This window comes from Thamnophis elegans, chromosome 16 (genome assembly GCF_009769535.1).
Source record: "Thamnophis elegans isolate rThaEle1 chromosome 16, rThaEle1.pri, whole genome shotgun sequence".
Classification (NCBI taxonomy): Eukaryota; Metazoa; Chordata; class Lepidosauria; order Squamata; family Colubridae; genus Thamnophis; species Thamnophis elegans.
Window position 1 is genome coordinate 438904 of NC_045556.1, and position 18031 is coordinate 456934.

Consider the following 18031-nt stretch of genomic DNA (forward strand, 5'->3'; position numbering starts at 1 on the left):
CACCAGGTAGAGACTGACCTCACCCCTAAATGAGCCAGAGCGTTTTTGCTGACCCTCAGTCAATATGCCAGCTCAACGTCACCCTACTTTTCAACAAGTCAGCAGCTATCGCCATGCGAGTACGCCAAAGAAAACGCAATGCAACCCAAGCTGTTTTTGGCAAGTTGCCACTTGGTAGCTGGAGTTGGGGCTCAGGTGGAGCCTATTGTTAGAAACTCACTTTTCTGCCCAGGAATGCTGAGGATTGCCCCTCCAGCCACTAACAGAAGCACTTCACTGCCATACCTGGGCAAGAACAGGCAAACCCACCTGGCCGAGGGGAACCAAACAGAAGGACAGGAGGAAGACCAACGGCAGACAGCAATTAATCAGCAGCAGAATCTCTGCAAGGAAACCGGCAATCGCGCTTTGTTGGTGGACTGCCTTTTTTGAAAGTGCTTTTATACCTTTAGCTACGTCATTTTCCAGAAAGTATGACATCCTTTCATTTTTACCAATAGTAATTTTAAACCAATAGTAATAGCACTTAAATAAAAACAAACCGCTTCACAGTGCTTTTTACAGTCCTCTCTAAGCGGTTTAGAGTCAGCATAGGGCCCCAACAAGGAAGGCAGGCTGAGTGAACCCTGAGCCGGTGAGATCTGAACTGCCAAACTGCAACTAGCAGTCGGCTGACCTAGCCTGCAGTACTGCACTCTGACCACTGCGCCACCTGGGCTCAGTTCCCCAAGAAAGGGAAATGTGAGGATCAGAGGGCGGGATTGGACACACCAAGGTATCCAGGCAGGTACTATAGAGATTATGAAGTTTATTTGGAAAGGAGCTACATTGGTTTGGATAAGGATCCACTCAGTGTAACAGGTTCTGCAAAAATAGTTACATAATACCCAGAAATTAAAACCACCATCCTGTTCTACACACCAAAAAGCAAAGGGGGGGGGGAGGGGGGTTGATGTACAGCTTCAGTTACCCATATATTTTGTGGCAAGGACCTAATTTTCAAGCCTGACATTTACAGAGCTACTGCTGGCAAATGAAAACTACCAGGTTTCTGTACAGCGCGCATGTCTTTGCTCCCCATTCGCTCGGGGGGTCCTGGAGTTGGAGGGAGCAGCGCTCTTCAAGAGAGATCCTGAACTACCCCAAACCCAACAGCCTAACTTACTTAGAATGCCTCCGAAGTGAGGAAAATGCAACTATGTTAAAATGAAAATTTAAAAAGACAAGTTTTCTCATCCAAAGCTTTCTGTTCACAAGAGATTTCCAATAAGTTATCTTGAGACCAAGGAGCGAGCAGGTTGAAAGGGCTCAAAATCTTCGTGCAGGTCCACTCTTAAATTGCTTAAATCCAGAACCGCTTCCCTCTGCTTGGAACTGCCGGCAATTTGTAGAACTCTGTTAATGGGTGAAGAATTACTGGAATAAATTTTAAAGAGAAACAGCTATGAGCTTTTGAAAAATGAAAAACTGAAGACTAAACTGAAGACACTGCCAACAGGGGTGCCAAAAAGGGCGGCTGTGGGAGGAAGAAAAGAAATGGCGGCCTCTGGGGGTGTGTGTGCGTAGGGACCGTGTGACGGGTAAACCCGTGCCGTGGAAGAAGCCTTCCAAGAGCTGGGACTGCCAGCATTTCCCGGCTGAAAGGATTTGCTTATTGGGGGCCCCCAAGGGCCACACGCTTGACTGTCAACCGCTAAAAGGTTTCAGGTGGGGGTGGGAGGAAGCAGCATCAAAGGTACCTTGAGTGAGAAGACATCGTGCCGCCTCCGGTTCGGCTCTCCCATCCTCCTCGCTTCGTGGTGGTAACTGCTGCCCTGTGAATTGGGGCCATGCCACTCTTTCCTTGGTCCGGCATCACGGCCATGCCGCTCAACCACATGGCGGTCTTCGTTATAATGCTGGGAAGGAGGGAAGGAAGGGAGGGAGGTTAATCTAAGAGCAGAACGGCATCATGCAGCAGGGGGACAAATCTAACCCTTTGGAAAGCCTGGAAGAGAGCTGGCCGGCCTCACTGAACCCTTTGCAGCAGCGTCTCCCAGGGCTGGTTTATGACTGGAGGAGGAGGAGGAGCTGAGTGGGGCCTTCACTGCCAGAGAGACAGGAGAAACGATGCCTTTAAGGTGCTGCTGCTGCTGCTGACACTCAAGATTGGCTTCAGGAAATAGTTATCCACGTGCAATTCTTGGACGGAGGAGTTTAGACCGTTTCCTACGGCCGCAGTGATCGCTCGGAGGGCTAGAAAGGCAGCCTATATCAAGGGGAGGGCCTCCAGATCCCTGCTGAAGCGGCCTCCCTAAGCGGGAGGAACACGGGCAAGGCCCTGCTCACTGCCAGCCCATTCGGAGGCTCACCTGTCCGCCACTGCCCCGCTCGATCACGCCCCGCTCGGTGTCTCTGCTTCCATAGCCAGATGCGCCGCTGCGGCTGCCTGCAGGGGCCCCTCTCGCGGCATGTCCAGAGACCTCTCGGCCGGATCTTTCCGTCCTTTCTCTGGGGAAACAAGGAGACGTCAACCTGGCACTCTAAGCTGCCTCCAAAAGGGCTGAACCGAAGGCAACGGTCCCTTGGCCTGCTCCACGGAGGTCCTTGGGCCCAAGCTGCGGGATGCGGCTGTGCCAGAAGAGCCCAACCAAAGCCCTCCTCAGCACAGCGCCCGGCCCTGCTTCAGTCACAGGTAGCCTTTAGGAGGGGAGGGAACGACCTCCTTCAGGGCCCCCGTCCATCTCTCACCTGGCATCCCGTTTCTCGGGGTTCATGCCTCCTTCCCCCTTCCAAGAGCTTTGCCGGGAGGGGTTGGGGCCGGATTCCCGTGGGTGCCGGCCATGAGGGATCTTGGGCCTCTCCTGAATGATCACAGTCCTCCTCTCATCATGGTCTCCCCTCACTTCTCTCCTGTCGCTGTCTCGGAGCTCGTTGCGAGGCTGGGGGGCTTCGTTTCTTCTTGAATCAAAGTTCTTGGGGTACCTCTCAAACGCAGGCTCCTCCCTTCTTCCAGTCGGACGAGTCTTTTTGCCCTCACTTGGGTTGACAAATCGTTCACGCCTGATGAGAAAAGCAAAGTGTGTCTTCCTCGGTTCACTGAAAGGGGCCCTCGGACGCCTCGGGGAGCAGCCCAGCGAAGGCAGAAACTCGGAGGAGTCTGGCAGACGGGCAAAGCTACGTCACTGGCACAGAAGAAGAGCAACGCAAGACCAGGCCTCCAATAAAAATGTTCAGGCTTACACAAAAGCTGCCTCTCCATAACAAGCCTGAGGTCCGTGCTCGTTTTGTACAATTTTTATGCAGCAAGTCATACACAATTCCTTGCGAAAGGGGATTCAAGGTGTATATTGCAAGGCAATTTTTAGTCAATTATTTTACCAGCATTATATTTATTCAAATATAATATATTGTAAAATAATCCTTACTGATAAGTAATCTGATGGTAAGAAAGACGTTCGGCCAAAGCTTTGCATGAGGATCCTAGCTATTCTTGAGAGGTTTGCTCTCTACTTCCCTGGTTTTAAGGTCCTATTTTTCTGAAGTTCCTTCGCCAGGTGTAATGAAGTCTCGGAGGTGCCCGTTCTCTGCCCTCCCGTGCTGAAGGTCATTTGGCCTTCCGAACCCCCAGAGCCTCCTCTGCACCCACCTCTCAAAGGACGAGGGCTGCACTGCCGAACCCTCAGGGTATCGGCCCCGCTCCCGGTGGTCAAAGTCAGTAAAGCGGTTCTGCTGCCGGCTGTAGTCAGAGCCGTGGCCGAAGCGGGTGTCTGTGTCCAAAGTCATCTTCTTGCTTTCGTTCCAGTAGGTCTCGTCTCTTCTAAAGGGGGAGAAAGGCCTCAGAGCTCTTGGGCACAGCCCGTGGGAACCCAAACAGCCGCCCAACCGCGTGGGGCTCGGCTAGTTACACGAACCACACCCCACGGGACAGCCAGATGGGCTGCTGGTGCCGTCCAGACTTGCTCAGGAAGGAGGCCTCCTGTGGCAGGCACCCACTCACCGGTGATCCACATCGTGAGGCCGCTTGAGGGCGTTCCTTTTCTCTTGCTCGTAGCGAAGCTGCTGCTGCTGGCGGCGGAGCTCTTCTCTCTCGTGGGCGATCCGTTCTGCCTCCTTACGCCGCTCCTACGCAGGAGAGAAACGCTTATTGGAGAGGAGGCCCCGGCTCTGCACCAGGCCTCAGACCTCTGCAGCTTCGCAAATTGCACTGAATTTAGGGACGGGGCGCGTAATGTCCACATTTTATCCAACATATTGCAGCAAGACTAGCACAGAAGAAGTGATTTCCAAAAGCCAGAGCAAGGACAGCTGGTAATACTGTTTCTGAGGGCTGATCTGCACCGAGAGCAAAAGGTTCATTAGTTGGCACGGCAGATACGCAGCTCCCACATTCCTTCTTCTAAAGCTTCATTTTGGGTTCGGACACTTCCTAAACATCCAAACTGGGCTGGCACACTTCCAATAAAGTTGGAGCGACGAAACAGCCATTTTGCCCTGAGGTTCAAACACCTCGCAGAAGTTTGAAATGTTGTGTACACCGCTCCGCAATTAGAGGCGCTCCCGAGGTAAACGAGACGAATGGGAGCCCCCAGCGCACCTGCTCAATCCGAATGCGTTCCCGCTCCAGGCGCTCCCGCTCCATCCTCTCCCGCTCCAACTTCTGCCGCTCTATTTCCAGTCGTTCCCGCTCCCTCTGCAGCCGCTCCCGCTCTTCACGCTCCCGCAGCAGTCGGATCCGCTCGCGCTCCCGCCTCTCGCGCTCTGCCATTTCCCTTCGCCTGCAAAGGAGACGTCGCAGAGAGAGGTCGCCCCGGATTAGCCCGGTGCACAGAACAGCAAGAAAAGAAGAGGCTTCAGTTCCCAACTCTTCTCCTGGGTACCCAACAAGGCCCAAGAGAAACAATCTCAACAATAAAGGAATCCTGATGAATATTACAAGTAATACTAAAGAACAGTTATTTGACCATGACATATTTTAAAAAGTTGGCAGGTGGAAAATTCTATAGGATGCTTTAGAAACCCCCCCCCCGCCACCTTCCTACTTCGAACCCCACCCCAGAAGAGGAGGCCCCGAGACAGGCTTGCCTCCTGTGTATCAGGTCCCTACAACTCCCTCAGACGTCCCAGGTGAGGCTGCACCTGAATGGAAAAGGAGGCTGTCTAGCCCTCCCCCGGGACACAAGATGGTTTGGAAAAAAACTCTCTTCTTTTTCTGGCAGTTGTTCATCTGTCCTTGTGGCGCTTTAGGAAAAGCCACTTCTGAGCCTACCTCCTGAGCTCCACAGCACGCCGTATTCGTTCCAATCGCGCAATGTGTTCCCTCATGCGTTGCTCCTTCATTTTCTCAAAAGGCAAAATGTCCTTTCTGCCTCGGTAGTCTCTGAACTTCATTTTATCGTGAAGAAAGCGCTCTTTGTTCCTTAACATTGGTGGCTGGAGACAAGTTACACAAATGCAGATTTAACAACAGTTGTTGAAATCCTTAAAAGGTAAAGATTTCCCTCGCACATATGTGCTAGTCATTCCCAACTTTGAAATCTCCATTTCACAGCCGAAGAGCCAGCACTCTCCAATGACTCAATGCCGAAGGCGCAGGGAACACTGTTACCTTCCCACCAAAGGTGGTTCCTATTTTTCTATCTGCATTTTTTACATGCTTTCGAATTGCTAGGTTGGCAGAAGTTGGGACATCACTCCGTTATGTAGCGTTAGGGGTTTGAACTGCCAACCTTTCTGATCGACAAGTCCAGTTTCTTAGCCACTGCGTCCCTTTGTTCAAATCCTTACTATGGATTAATGCATTGGAAGTTCAAATGTGCAAAATGTTTCACTTTGAACTATCCTAACAGCAAAGCTTGATGTTGGGCAAAGCTGCTGATTCGAATGCAAAATCCTTCAAACACCCTCAAATACTCAGGATGCCTCTTGAGGTCAAAGCACTCAGTTGAGGGCTTGGAACAATTCTAATAGAGAGCTAAAAATGGCCATTTTGTCAAGTTTCACATTTAAGATAGTCGAAAAGAGAACATTTCTCACACGCTCTCTCTAATTTCAGAAAGGAAAACAAGTTGGCCACTAAGAGCATTTCATGAGAAGAAATGTTTTGGGTCTCCGCATCAGCACTGTGGGTTGTGCTGTCCAGTTGCTGGAGAAGCGCTTGGTGAGCCTGCCCACCGGTGGGAGGAAAAGTCTTTGGCAGCTCATTTGACCATCTCTGCCTTCCAGCTCTTCAAACTAACCTCAGAATTCTTCTTTTAGATATATTGGCAAATCTTGCTACCTCCACCTACAGGTTTAGAAAGTAGCAACTATTCCCTTCATTGTCACTCGCCGAGGAGGGTTGCATTTTTATGTACCTTGTCAAATCTCCCTCTTCTTATGGTCCTTGGGTGAATCTGATCTCCTTTAGTTTGGTCTAAAATGACCATATGACTCGGACTTTTTACACCTTTAGAAGAGAAAGAGACACATTTAACACCGAAGGAAAAATTCCCAGATGGATCTGCAGCCTTGCTTGCAGAAAAACAGCTTGATGCTCTCCAGCCGTGCTGGATGTATTCTCCTTAGAAACAGGAACCAGAGCAGTGGGCCTTTTGACCAAACCGGAGGGAGAGGCCAGTACAATACATCTGGAGCAATTTGCCAAGAATGGCCAATCTGAGTAAGACTTGGGTGTCAGACTAGCCACAACCTAAACCTCTAAATAGAGATGATCCTTGGCTCCATTTGTTGAGAAAAGTATGATTTTATTACTAGCGTGTAGCCAGAGTTCAGAATTGTGTGCCCAAATCTCCAGATTCTACTCCCCGACAACTGCCCCTTGCTGCCCAGCCCATGTAACCGATCAAATCCACGCAAGATGTTTTCATAAAGGTCAGTCCAAGTGCATCTTAGCATGCAGGCCCCTCCTACTTCCAGCTGGGTGACTTTGGGGCTTGAGTCTCTACTTTCCATTCCCCAAGCATCCCCCTCCTCATCCCCCTCCCCACAGTTCAGGACAGAGAGCCTAGGACGACCGCTGACCCTTGGACTAAGAACCATTGCCCCCCTCCCCAGCCTCCCAGGTAAGGAAGCCCCTGGACGTACTTGGCCGCTTCCTGTCCTCGGGGGTCTTAGCAGGCTCTTGGCTGGTGCAGCCGGATCCACTGTCGCTCTTCTCATCCTTCCCATCGGGCTTCCTCACGTCCTTGTTCTCTTTCTTCTCAGATTTATCAGCTTTCTTGTCCTCCTTTTTGGAGGGAGTTCTGTTAAAAAATAGGAGTAAGGACACACACAGTGAAGAACTTGCTTCCAGAAGAATTCAGTCGATCTGAAGAGCCGAGGTGGCGCAGTGATTAGGGTGCAGCACTGAAGGCCACTTCAGCTGACTGTTATCTGCAGTTCAGCGGTTCTAATCTCACCGGCTCAAGGTTGACTCAGCCTTCCATCCTTCCGAGGTGGGTGAAATGAGGACCCAGACTGTGGGGGCGATATGCTGACTCTGTAAACCCGCTTAGAGAGGGCTGAAAGCCCTATGAAGGCGGTATAGAAGTCTAACTGCTATTGAAGGGAGGCGAATCAGTTAGATATGGCTAAGTTATGTATTCTCTTTAAGGCAGGTTTCTGAAACCACAGAGTCAAAGCTGGGGTGTGTGTGTGTTGTGTGTTTTCTGGGGGGGGTTATGTCCCGCAGAGCTTCCAAACCTTTTACGTGCCAAACAACTAGCTCTTTGCAAACACTTTAGACAGGCAACAAAATTTGGGGGTGTGCAGAGCTCTTACTTGCTGCTTTTGTCACTCGACGTCGTCTTCTTTTCTCCAGGGTTCCTGCTAGAGCCAGATTTCTCATCACTTTCTTTCTTCAGTTCTTTTTTGGAAGGATCACCTTTGACCTGTAGAGACATGCATTATGTACACACACGAGAGATTCATATGCATGCACAGTTGTGAAGAAAAGGGAGCATCAAGTCTTAAACGCCAAGCCCAAAGAATCCTTCTGCACTGAACTCGACCGCTCCCGCCATCACCTGACTGACAGGGGCTCCTCCCTCTCCTCTTAAGGGAAGGGTGGGAAGAGTAGCCTCCCCACCAGGCTCCAAAGGGAGCCCTGACACTCTCCAGAGGGTCCGTCCTCCACAACGGAGCTTCTCCACTGCAACTTTTGCACAGGATTCTGAGCCGCTAACGGCCTGCCTAGCCCACTTCTCAAATCTGGCCCATCGCCAGGCTTTTTTTCAAACCAAGTCCGTTGACAGGAACCCTTTTCCTCAATTCTGCAGGCTTCCTGCACGAGAACTGGCTAAGCAGCCCAAGGTTTCTTGAACGAAACACACAGAGGCTGCTGTTAAAATCAAACTCTCCTCTCCTCCTCCTCCTCCTCCTCGCTCTAGAGACTCTGGCCGTGCGTCATCCCACCTACTTTCTCAACGGAAATCTGCTGCCCATGGAGCTCTGTGCGGTGAAGGTGGGCAATGCACCTTGCCACTTCGGTGCTCGAGGACATGGTCACGATGCCGTAGCACTTTGCCCCAGGGCTTCGGGCACTGGTGACCACCTTTGCAGCAAGGACCTACAAAAGCCAAGAACAACCATGAAGCGCATTTTGACATTAAGGTATCATTTTGCTACTCTGGCCCTGCAACTGAACCCCCAGGGGGGCTTTAGCAGCCTGTCTTCATTTGGGAGAAACCAGTCCTACTTGGGGGCTCTATCGCCCCTTCTCTCTTCACCTTTCCTGGGCCCCTTTTGTAGGAATGCTACCAAAAGGGAAAAGAGTTTTAAGGGCAGGAACCCATTGCAAGCAGCCTGCTTGTTTAGGTGGGCCAAAACGCTGTACAGGGTGGCCTGGCCAGGTGAAGAGGGCCACTATCTCAGCCCCTTGGCTATTCTGGTTTACTCAAGAGTCACAGTGTTACTACCTGAGTGCAGGTGTGGAAATCTCTGCTCCTTCTCTTATAGTTCTTTTAGCATGTGCTGTGCCCTCAAATGCTTAAGCACACAAGACACAGAACAGAACCCCAGGAAGAATGCCCTTCTCTTTCCTTAGCTGTCCTTTTTGCAATATAAATTATGTGCTTCATCTTAGAAGTCATAATAATGAAAATATAAAGTATTTTAAACTCCAGCCAATACTTTCCTAAGCCTTGACTGCCCCTGCTTCTTTAACCAAAAAAAAACCTGACAGCCCATAGAAGGGAAGAGCAACATCATTTCCTAGTATATGACAAAGCATAAATACACACCCACCCTTTCCCCAGAGCTATGGGTCAAAGGATATGGGAAACGACCATCCAACCCCCCCCCTCCCCCCCGGCCAAAAAAACAATTCCATTCATGGTCTCACATCTTTTAGCCTGTTCATTCATCTGGGCAAATACAGAATAAGCCCCTCTTCTCACAAGGGTTGGGTTGCTGATCAGACTAGTTATAGGATCCTATGAGCGCACCATAGCGTATTGCACTGTAGACTGTTAATATAGTCAGCAAAACATTTTCCCTTTGTTTACGCAGCTCTCTGGCGCAACCTTGGATTGGAGTCGCCCGTCTCCAGCCGAGCCGTACCTTGCCATACTTGCCAAAGAGGTTTTTCAGATCAGCAGCTTTAGTGTTGGAGGACAATCCACTAACCCATAAGTTCTTAGTGGAGCTGCTGCTCCCGCTGCTGGCACTTCCTACAGTGAAATTCGGCAGAAAAATGTTTCAAGGTCAATTGACACAAACATCGCCAGTGAAGTCAAGGGAAGCAAAAACTGTTTTCTTCTGATAAGAAGCAATGTGTAGAGAGAACAAGGGATGAGACTGTAGGTTTTGGGCTTAGTTCCAACCTACAGCAGATATACCAAACCGCAGATAATCCCCACCTGCATAAGGCTTTTCTTTAAAGGAAAAACATGGGGAAAAACACTCCCCCCCTGCCACCTTCGCACACAACTCGACTGCAGGCAAGATGGCAGAGAGCTGCTGTCAGACCAGGGCACTGAGAAGAGGCAGAGGGCAAATTCTCTAGCCTGCCAGTACAGGATGCGGCCTTTGGGGTCTCTGGCAACTCTACTTTGTAGCTTCGTGAAGCCAGTGACAGTGAAGCCAGCTAGAACTGCAAAAGACATTGGGGTCCCCAATCCCTGGGCTGCAGCCCATTGGGAACTGGGTTGCGCAAGTGGCGGGTGAGCAAAGGTGCATTTGCACAAGCAGTGCGCACGCACACACACAGACGCACAAAAGACCCTCCATCCCCTCTCCCCCCCTGCCGCTGGTCCATAGAGCTAGAAAGGTTGGGGATGGACCACTGCCCTAGATTGTGACATGACTGCTTCTTGTCAGCTTCAGTTTCTTCTTCCCCCTCCCACATTGCTTGAAGAATTGACTGCTTCCCACTTTTTTAAAAGAGCCAGGTACCTTTTATTTTGTTATATATCCTTATCTTTTCAAAGTAAGTTTTAATTATGAACCGGCTGACCTCAGTCTTGTAGGATATATGCCAAACCATTTAAACATCCATATGAACAATTTATATAATTCACATTTAAAATTGTTCTTTCAATAACTTTTTACAATCAAAGCATTATTTTTCATGCCTCGACAAAGAATATTTCTTCACTCTCTTCAAGAAACGTTTCTATACAAAACCTCCTTTTGAAATCATTAATATTAAGCGTTAATATTATTTTAGCTGCTTGCATTCCACAAACTCCTCTTACTGTGGAAATACAAGAGAGCAAAAATGCACCACGTGCTTATAACTGCATCATCAGTCAAGAAAACACATCATGTTCAGCAGGAGAATCCCGGTTCCCAATGCTTTAGAGAAACCAATTTCAGCACCAGAAAGGAAACTCCTACAGTTTGGAATCAGTTTTCTAGCAAGGTGGCTTTCTCTTAGCATCACCAAACAGAAAGCATGACTAAAGCCCCCAAGTGGGAAGCCAGTCACCCCCTAATTCTCCATCCCTTCTTTCTTTTCCAGGGTTCTTTGAAATTTAGAGATCAGTTACATTCTCAAGAATAAGGAGCCCCACCCAAAATCAGATACCCCCAAAGCCGAATCTCCCAACTGAAAGGCAGCCTTCTGTTCAAGAGAGTTTTCAAATCAGGCAACGAGAAACAGTCAGCCAAACCTTCTGCCAGAAAGGAAGCAGCTGAAGGAGTGTTTCCCCCGCAAGGAGACCCTGCTCCCTTCCCCAAGTCAGAAGCGCCTGCTTCTTCCGCAGACCCAGAAGCGCATTACCTTTGTCATCTTTGGAGGTGCTCTTGCTTTCTTTAGACTCCTTGGCCAAGCTAGGAGGAGGAACAAATCAGAGACTGAACAAGCAGAACTTGCTTGTTGAGAATCTTACGCTATTAACCCAATCATTAAAAGGGGGTGGGGGGGGAGAGAGAGGAGAATGAGGTGTGAGTGAAAGCAGGAATGCACTGCAATTGGAGGATAAGTGATCTCCCCGCATCATGGCTTCTTGCAGGTTCTCCCTAAGATGCCTGAAGATCTAGATTTTCTGACAATTTTATTCAGTGGATATATGGTAATCTTCTCCACATTTCAGGACTGGGACTTGGCTTCATTTTGGCGTTTCTCAGAACTGAGAGTTGTTCATTATCATCACAAGGCTACTTAAAACTTGACTATTTGAAAAAACAAAAAATCAAATGCTGTCAATTCGTCAATGCTTATACGAAGATCCTGATTTTTTTTTTTTTAAAACAAAAAGAAACCACACGGGTAACTTACAGCCATCAAAATATTTTACAGGCAGGAGCATAAGATACTAATTATAAGTTTCTTGTTGCTACCACCTTAATGCAGAGTGATCTTATTGAATGCTGGCAGAGCCTTAAAGAACGGACATAGAAAGACAAACCTCATTGCTTGACCAGAGGCCCCAGTGGACGAGGGACCTTTCTTCAAAGAGTCCTTGTCTTTGTCTCCAGATTCTGCTTTCTTCGAGCTTTCTCGGGCTTCCTTCTTGACGGGCTCCCCCATCGCGCCGTCCTCCTTCTTACCGTCTTTATGGTTCTTGCTCATCTCATAGTCTTTGCCTTCTTTCTCCAAACTCGGCGCAATGGCATCTTGCCCGTCGTCTTTGGACTTGCTTGCTTCTGAATCTGTAATTTTCAGATTTTTACCTGTTTCCAGAAGGTCATCCCCATCAAAGTCCAGGGTGATGGCATCTTCGGCCTGGATTGTAACCGATATGTTATCATCGTCAGCTTCTTTCAGAGACACGTTGGCTTCCATCTCTTCCTGAGCAGCCGAGTGTTCAGCCTCAGCTAGGCTCCCTTCTGAACGGAGAGCTTTAGATACTTCTTGTGTACCATCACCAGAACCTGCTTTATCTAAGAGGATTTAACAGGAATAAATATGGCAAAACAAGAAGTTTAAACATTTTCACATGCATAAGCTAGAAGAGAGGACCTAGAAAAGACAAAGCCAGTTATTAGAACCGATGGAAGGTTAGGGAAGAACACAAGGGGCATTAACATATAAACCCAGGATCATTCATTCTTCATGGTAAACAAATTTTCTAGATAAAAACACCAACCCTGAACAGGGTTCAGACAATGATGCCGTCCGGGAGACACCTGTTCTTCAGTACAGGCGCCTGGCCTCCATTACGGGCTTCTGGGTGCAGATCTGCTGCTCTTTGTGGCTTAAGGAGGCAGCAACAGCCAAAGTCAAGGCCGCTACACGTCGAGGGATCGAGGGCTTCATCTTCCTGTCCGCTTCCGAGGCCCCAACGCCTCCACCCACGCGGTGTTGCCTCCTGCTGCCAGCTGCATTGTCCTTCCAAAGACTGGCTGCACGTCTTCATGTACGCCAGCCAAAGTTCACCCTGGATTGGCAGTCTTCATCCAAAGGGCAGCCGGTCAACGTCCCCAATCCTGCCGTTGGGCTCACTCCCGGCGGCACTCTTGCTTTCCCCGAAGAGGCTTCGTCCCTTGTGGGACTCCTTCGAAAGGCCGAGCCTGAGCTTGCACCTGTTAAGGGTCCATTTAATGATGGCATCTTTTCGTTGAAGTCACAATGATTCCATCATGTCCTTTAGACTACAACCTGCAAGATCCTGAAGGGAGCTCACGAGAGGGGTTTCTTCACCGGAGTCTTGAGAGTTTCATCCAGTTTGGTTTTTAGGAGTATCACGGAGGAGATGGCTCTCATTTATAGCTTTAAAGGAGGGCACGACAATTGCCAGAGCATGGAGGAAGGGCATGGTGCACAGTCTGAAGGGCTTTTCAATTCCATTCTGTAGAGCATTTAGTTTCCGTTGGGCAGCTATTGGTTACTGCAGTGCAAGGTGCAGCGTAGACATCAAGACTTACCCTGTCCACAAGGCTTAAATTGAAAGAATTTAGCATCTTTTGTCCAGTAAGGCCGTATGTACGGATCCAGTGAAGTCAGTGACGTTGGGAGGATCAAAGCCAATCGAGCAGAGGTTCAGCCACTGTCCTTGGCAACGGCTCTTACTATGGAGACGACTTTTAAGGAGCAAACCAAGGTACTTGTTATTTCCAAAGGGTGGGGAAGGGTGGGAGCAACCTGAAGTATGTTAGTACATTCAAAACTCTATTGAAATTAAAACATACCTCTCTCATTCTCTTCTCCGTCCTGCCAATTAAAGAAAAAAGAAATAAACATTCTGAAATGAAGTTCGGGTTACCAAGAAAACAAACTGCCATTCATTTACAGGGGCAAAGATATGCGATTTGAACACTATGGAGTGCTCAATTAGAGTTTTCCCCTTTATAAAAATCTATATGCAATTGAATTTCTTTGTTGTCTAATCACAGCTGCAATTAGTCCATTGTTTCTACTATCTAGAAAGGATATTCAAAACTTATAACATGATGCAGCTGGGAGAGGCACTGCCACTTTTCTGTGACCAATCAAGAAATTCTCAGAGAAAAATCAGATAGTCTATCTGTGCTGAGTTCCGCGTTTGAGCAACCTGGTACTTCCTTGTGAATACTGAGGCTTGGGGTATTGAAAATCAGCAAACATTCCTTTTTCTCTGATTAAATCACTTCAGTTTTTCAACAGAATGTGAGCAACATTTCATGATCACAAAAGCTGGCATCACACCCTTATTTTATCAGAAGCACTCCAGATCATGAAGGGGGAAGAGGGAGAGGGACCCAATAAAAGCAGGCATACCTAGAAATGAAGCCAACAGAAAATGAATATTTAAAGAAATACCAGGTTTTGTGTCATTCTACGTCAGAAACGGAGGCTTGTCCTACTAGTCACTCCTACACAAACGTAGAGGTAGTGACTTCACCATTCATAAGAAGCACCAGATAACCTGACATAAGCCAGAGGTGTACACATCTTTTTGGATACTGCAACAAAATATCAGACTTCAAACAGGCCAATATTATTATTCTACAGTAGGTTAAACGCAGCTACTTCCAGCTTCTCAATAAATCTTTCAAAAGCTATTTAGGAACTTACATGAGTGGGAGCAAAATTGTCATCTTCCAGATCTTGAATATCGATGCACTAAAAGGAAGAAATAAACCAAAGCAGACTAAATAAGCTGGCTTACTAGGAATACGTAAACATCGATGCATTAATAGTAAACTTGCATTTGGACAACCGATTCTAAGTAGCTGCTGCACTGAGTCCCCCGGAAGGCATCCAAGCAAGAAGACCTGGAAATCTGGCCAACTCTTCCTGGGGATTCCTCTGAAGGAGCAGCCCTGCCTAGCCAGCGATGAGCCCCCAAAGAGGCTCCAACATCTCTAGCTTCCACTTACTGCACATTCCACTTTCGGCTTCTTTCCAGACATGTTTACGGCACTTCAGAAAATTGAGCTCATTCAAAGCACACTGAAGTCAATAAGCAGGACAGCTTAGTTAATGGATCACCGTCTCCCCATAAACTAAGTTATAGCTAATAATGTAGAGCCACAAAAATACCCTAAACAAGGAATTTCCTCAAGCTCTAACACAATACTGAAGAGAAGGAGAAGAAGACGGTTATGCTTCTTTTCCTTGCCTTCACCCAAATTTTTGTGATGAAGAGCTAACCTCCACACAACCATTTAGGCATATGCTACACTAATGTAAGTCACTCAAAAGGACAGTAACCTTCGACATGGGAGTTCACAAACTGCAGCTGGAGCAAAGCACAAGGAATGCTGAGCCAGGATCATCAAGTACACCAGGGTCTACTGCTAGCTCTGCAGAGGACAAAAAGACTTCCAGCCATCATCTCTTCAGGAAGAAAAAAGAGCATTTCTTCTTCAGCTTGGATCCCTAACATGGTATTTTTTCCCTTCCTTGCATGTTTTTCTTTCATGAAATGCATATTTGGGAATGGGGAACATGTGCGATGGGGGCAGCGTGGTGACTCAGCAGTTAAGATGCTGGGCTTGTCACCTCGGCAGCCCAGGGCTCAAGACTCAAGTGCCATGCAAGTGGACGAGGTCCCGTCTTCACCTCAGCTGCTGCCAACCTAGCAGTTCGAAAGCATGCAAATGCGAGTAGATGAACAGGTACCACCTCGGTTGGAAGGTAAGCATGTTCCGTGATGTCATGCTGGCCTCATGACCATGGAAATCTCTTTGGACAATGCTGACTCAACAGCCTTGAAATGGAGGTGGGCACCACCCCTCTAGTAGTCGGCAACTACTAGTGGAGTAAGCAGGGATTCCTTTACCTTCTACCTTTATGTGTGTGATGAAATAATGTAGAACATCAACTATTAAACCCCATGAATCCAAGAAACGTCTATTTATCTTCTTGTCTCTGCTGATGGACTAAAAATAAAATTTATATTCTAAGGCTGGCCATCAGATTACAATTTATGTCTTTTACTTGATAAGCAATAAAGCCAAACCTGGGCCTTGCCCCCTGCTAACAGTAGCCAAAGGCAAACTGATATCTAATGCTTCACCTTTTAATGCCAAATCACCACGGCCAGTTACCTCTATCCCGAAGGACAGCAGGTGCAAAATAGTCAGCCTGGTAAAAGAACCTCTGGAGCTTATGATCCCTTAGATCCCAGGTGACAATCAGGTCTGTCACCTTTTTGAAGCAGAACACACTGGGAAAGGCACTCAGCTAAGACCTCCGAGGCATCACCAAGAGAAAAGACTAACAACAACATTGCAGGAGGAGGAAACAATAATGACTTGGTGGCCTTTCTTACTAGTTCACAGCATGTAACAACTGCCATCTTCTGTTATCTGGAAATTGGAAGAATAGTGTCTGTTTAAGGGATTTTGTAGGGTACCTGATTTTCCAACTCTTTCTCTATCTGCTTTAAATTAGATTTCTTCTTATCAGCACGAGGCAGCACGGTAGAATTCAAGAATTCTTCATTTTCGGCAGATTCTTCAGAGTCTTTCAATTCATCATTTCCATCGTGATCACTTGCATCGTGGGTTTCCAGTTCACACTCCTTTCAATATGAATATTTGACACAGCAGAGGGAAATGGCCAATTTAGTGAGGTTTCTCCAGGAGATTAGGAAGCTGTTTATGCTTCCTGAACTGAGCTTTCATAATATCCTGCTATCACACTGCTGCTTAGATTCACAGTCCAGTTATAGTTTGCTAGAACAAGGATAGCAGTTTAGAAGCTCTCATATTTATTTAGAAATCAAACTAAACTCTGCAATTATCAAGTGTGCAGAGGAAACCCAGGAATGTGCATCAGAAGCTCTTAATGATCTTTTCCCGAGGAAGGACGCTCAGAATCCCCACCTTTGCTTCTCATAATATTACCTTAACCAAGGAGTCATCTTCCATGGAAGCATCACCGCTTAGTTCGTCAATTTCCTGCTTTTTACCTAGAAGCCAGGACATACTAATTAAAATCTTTTATTATGGCATACTGGTAAACACTTTAAACAAATAGACTGGAACTTAAAACAGCTCAATCTTTGTTAATTTTCTGGAGAGCGTTACAAACGTGGTTCTTCAATCAATCCCCTTCAATCAATGCCATAGCGCTTCTGCAAGTCCATTTGGGACCCTGTGCTGACGCTGTGGAGCAGCATTTAAGCAGAAGTGCAATTGCTATCGGTGGTCATTTTCCCCCCAATCAAGGCCAACGAAGTTAGATGGCATTTTAGCACCCTAGGCCTAGAAGGCAATTTTACTTATTCTGAAACATTTTTCTGTAAGCAAACAGCCGGTCTTGATCATCATTAACAGAAAAGTTTTTACTTAAGTTCTAACCTTTTCCTTTGATTGGCTTCTTATTCAGGGCGTCTGTCGGAACTGCTATTTCAATATTATCAGGGTCTCCTCCTTCCTCTTCAATAGCCTAATAGAAAATAAGAACAATAGATGGTTCTAAACTTGCATTTTGCCCCTAAAACAGTGTGGCGTTCATGTTAGATGCCTTTTGGAGGAAGATCCCTAACGGCAGGGAGAAGAAGGGAAGAAGAGCGGCCTTGAGGCTTTGGGAACGTTGCTCAATTTCAGCCCAGACTCTCCCAGCAACTTTCTGACCTCGAAGAGCCTTCGCTCAGCAAGGAGAAAAACCCTCGGCTGAGAGGGATGGGTGGGCAGGAAGCGTGCTCGGCCTGAATCCGCCCAGGCCCATCGGAAGGCGGGAAGGCCGCCTCCCTGCCTGCCCGGGGCTCGAGGCCAGGCTGGGCCTCTCCCGTTGCTGAGCCGCGGCCGGCCGTGCGGCCGGTGAGAGCCGAGGCAGGGACGGCCCTCCGCTCTCCTCGCAGGCCCAGGCCGCAGCCGGCGCGCCCTTCCCTCTCCCCGCCTGTCCGGCCGCCACTGCTGGGCCCGCGGCCTCCTCCCTGAGGGCGCACCTGCTTGAGGCGGGCGATGAGGACGGTCTTCACGCCGGTGGCGTCCAGGTTGCGGCGCTTCAGCTCCGACTTGAGGTCGATGACGCGAAGCTCCGCGATCCGCTTTCCCTCCGGCGGGGCCACTCCGGGGGCGGCGGCGGCGGCGGCGGCTCCAGACGGCGCGGCGGCCATTTTGCGGCGCTTCGGCGGCGGCCACAAATACGGCTCCCCTCCCCCTCCCTCCCTCCCTCGCTGGGCGCGCGCCTCGGCGAAGGACCCGGATGCCGCCGACCGCGCCTGCGCAGAACGGCCCGGCCGCCGATTGGACG

General features: G+C 48.5%; 1 protein-coding gene across 1 annotated transcript; it reads right to left on the reverse strand.

The window, feature by feature from the left end:
* Nucleotides 1–791: 791 nt before the first annotated feature.
* Nucleotides 792–17911, reverse strand: SLTM (SAFB like transcription modulator). The gene is given in 23 exon segments (XM_032232659.1): nucleotides 792–1370; nucleotides 1373–1416; nucleotides 1740–1775; nucleotides 1777–1898; nucleotides 2352–2490; nucleotides 2731–3042; nucleotides 3629–3799; nucleotides 3980–4104; nucleotides 4577–4757; nucleotides 5249–5412; nucleotides 6336–6427; nucleotides 7066–7223; nucleotides 7741–7850; nucleotides 8378–8527; nucleotides 9520–9629; nucleotides 11183–11232; nucleotides 11811–12285; nucleotides 13534–13555; nucleotides 14399–14446; nucleotides 16185–16352; nucleotides 16678–16742; nucleotides 17134–17221; nucleotides 17724–17911. Coding segments are annotated over 23 exon segments (3063 nt in total). The 5' UTR covers nucleotides 17895–17911; the 3' UTR covers nucleotides 792–1308.
* Between the last annotated feature and the right edge of the window lie 120 nt (nucleotides 17912–18031).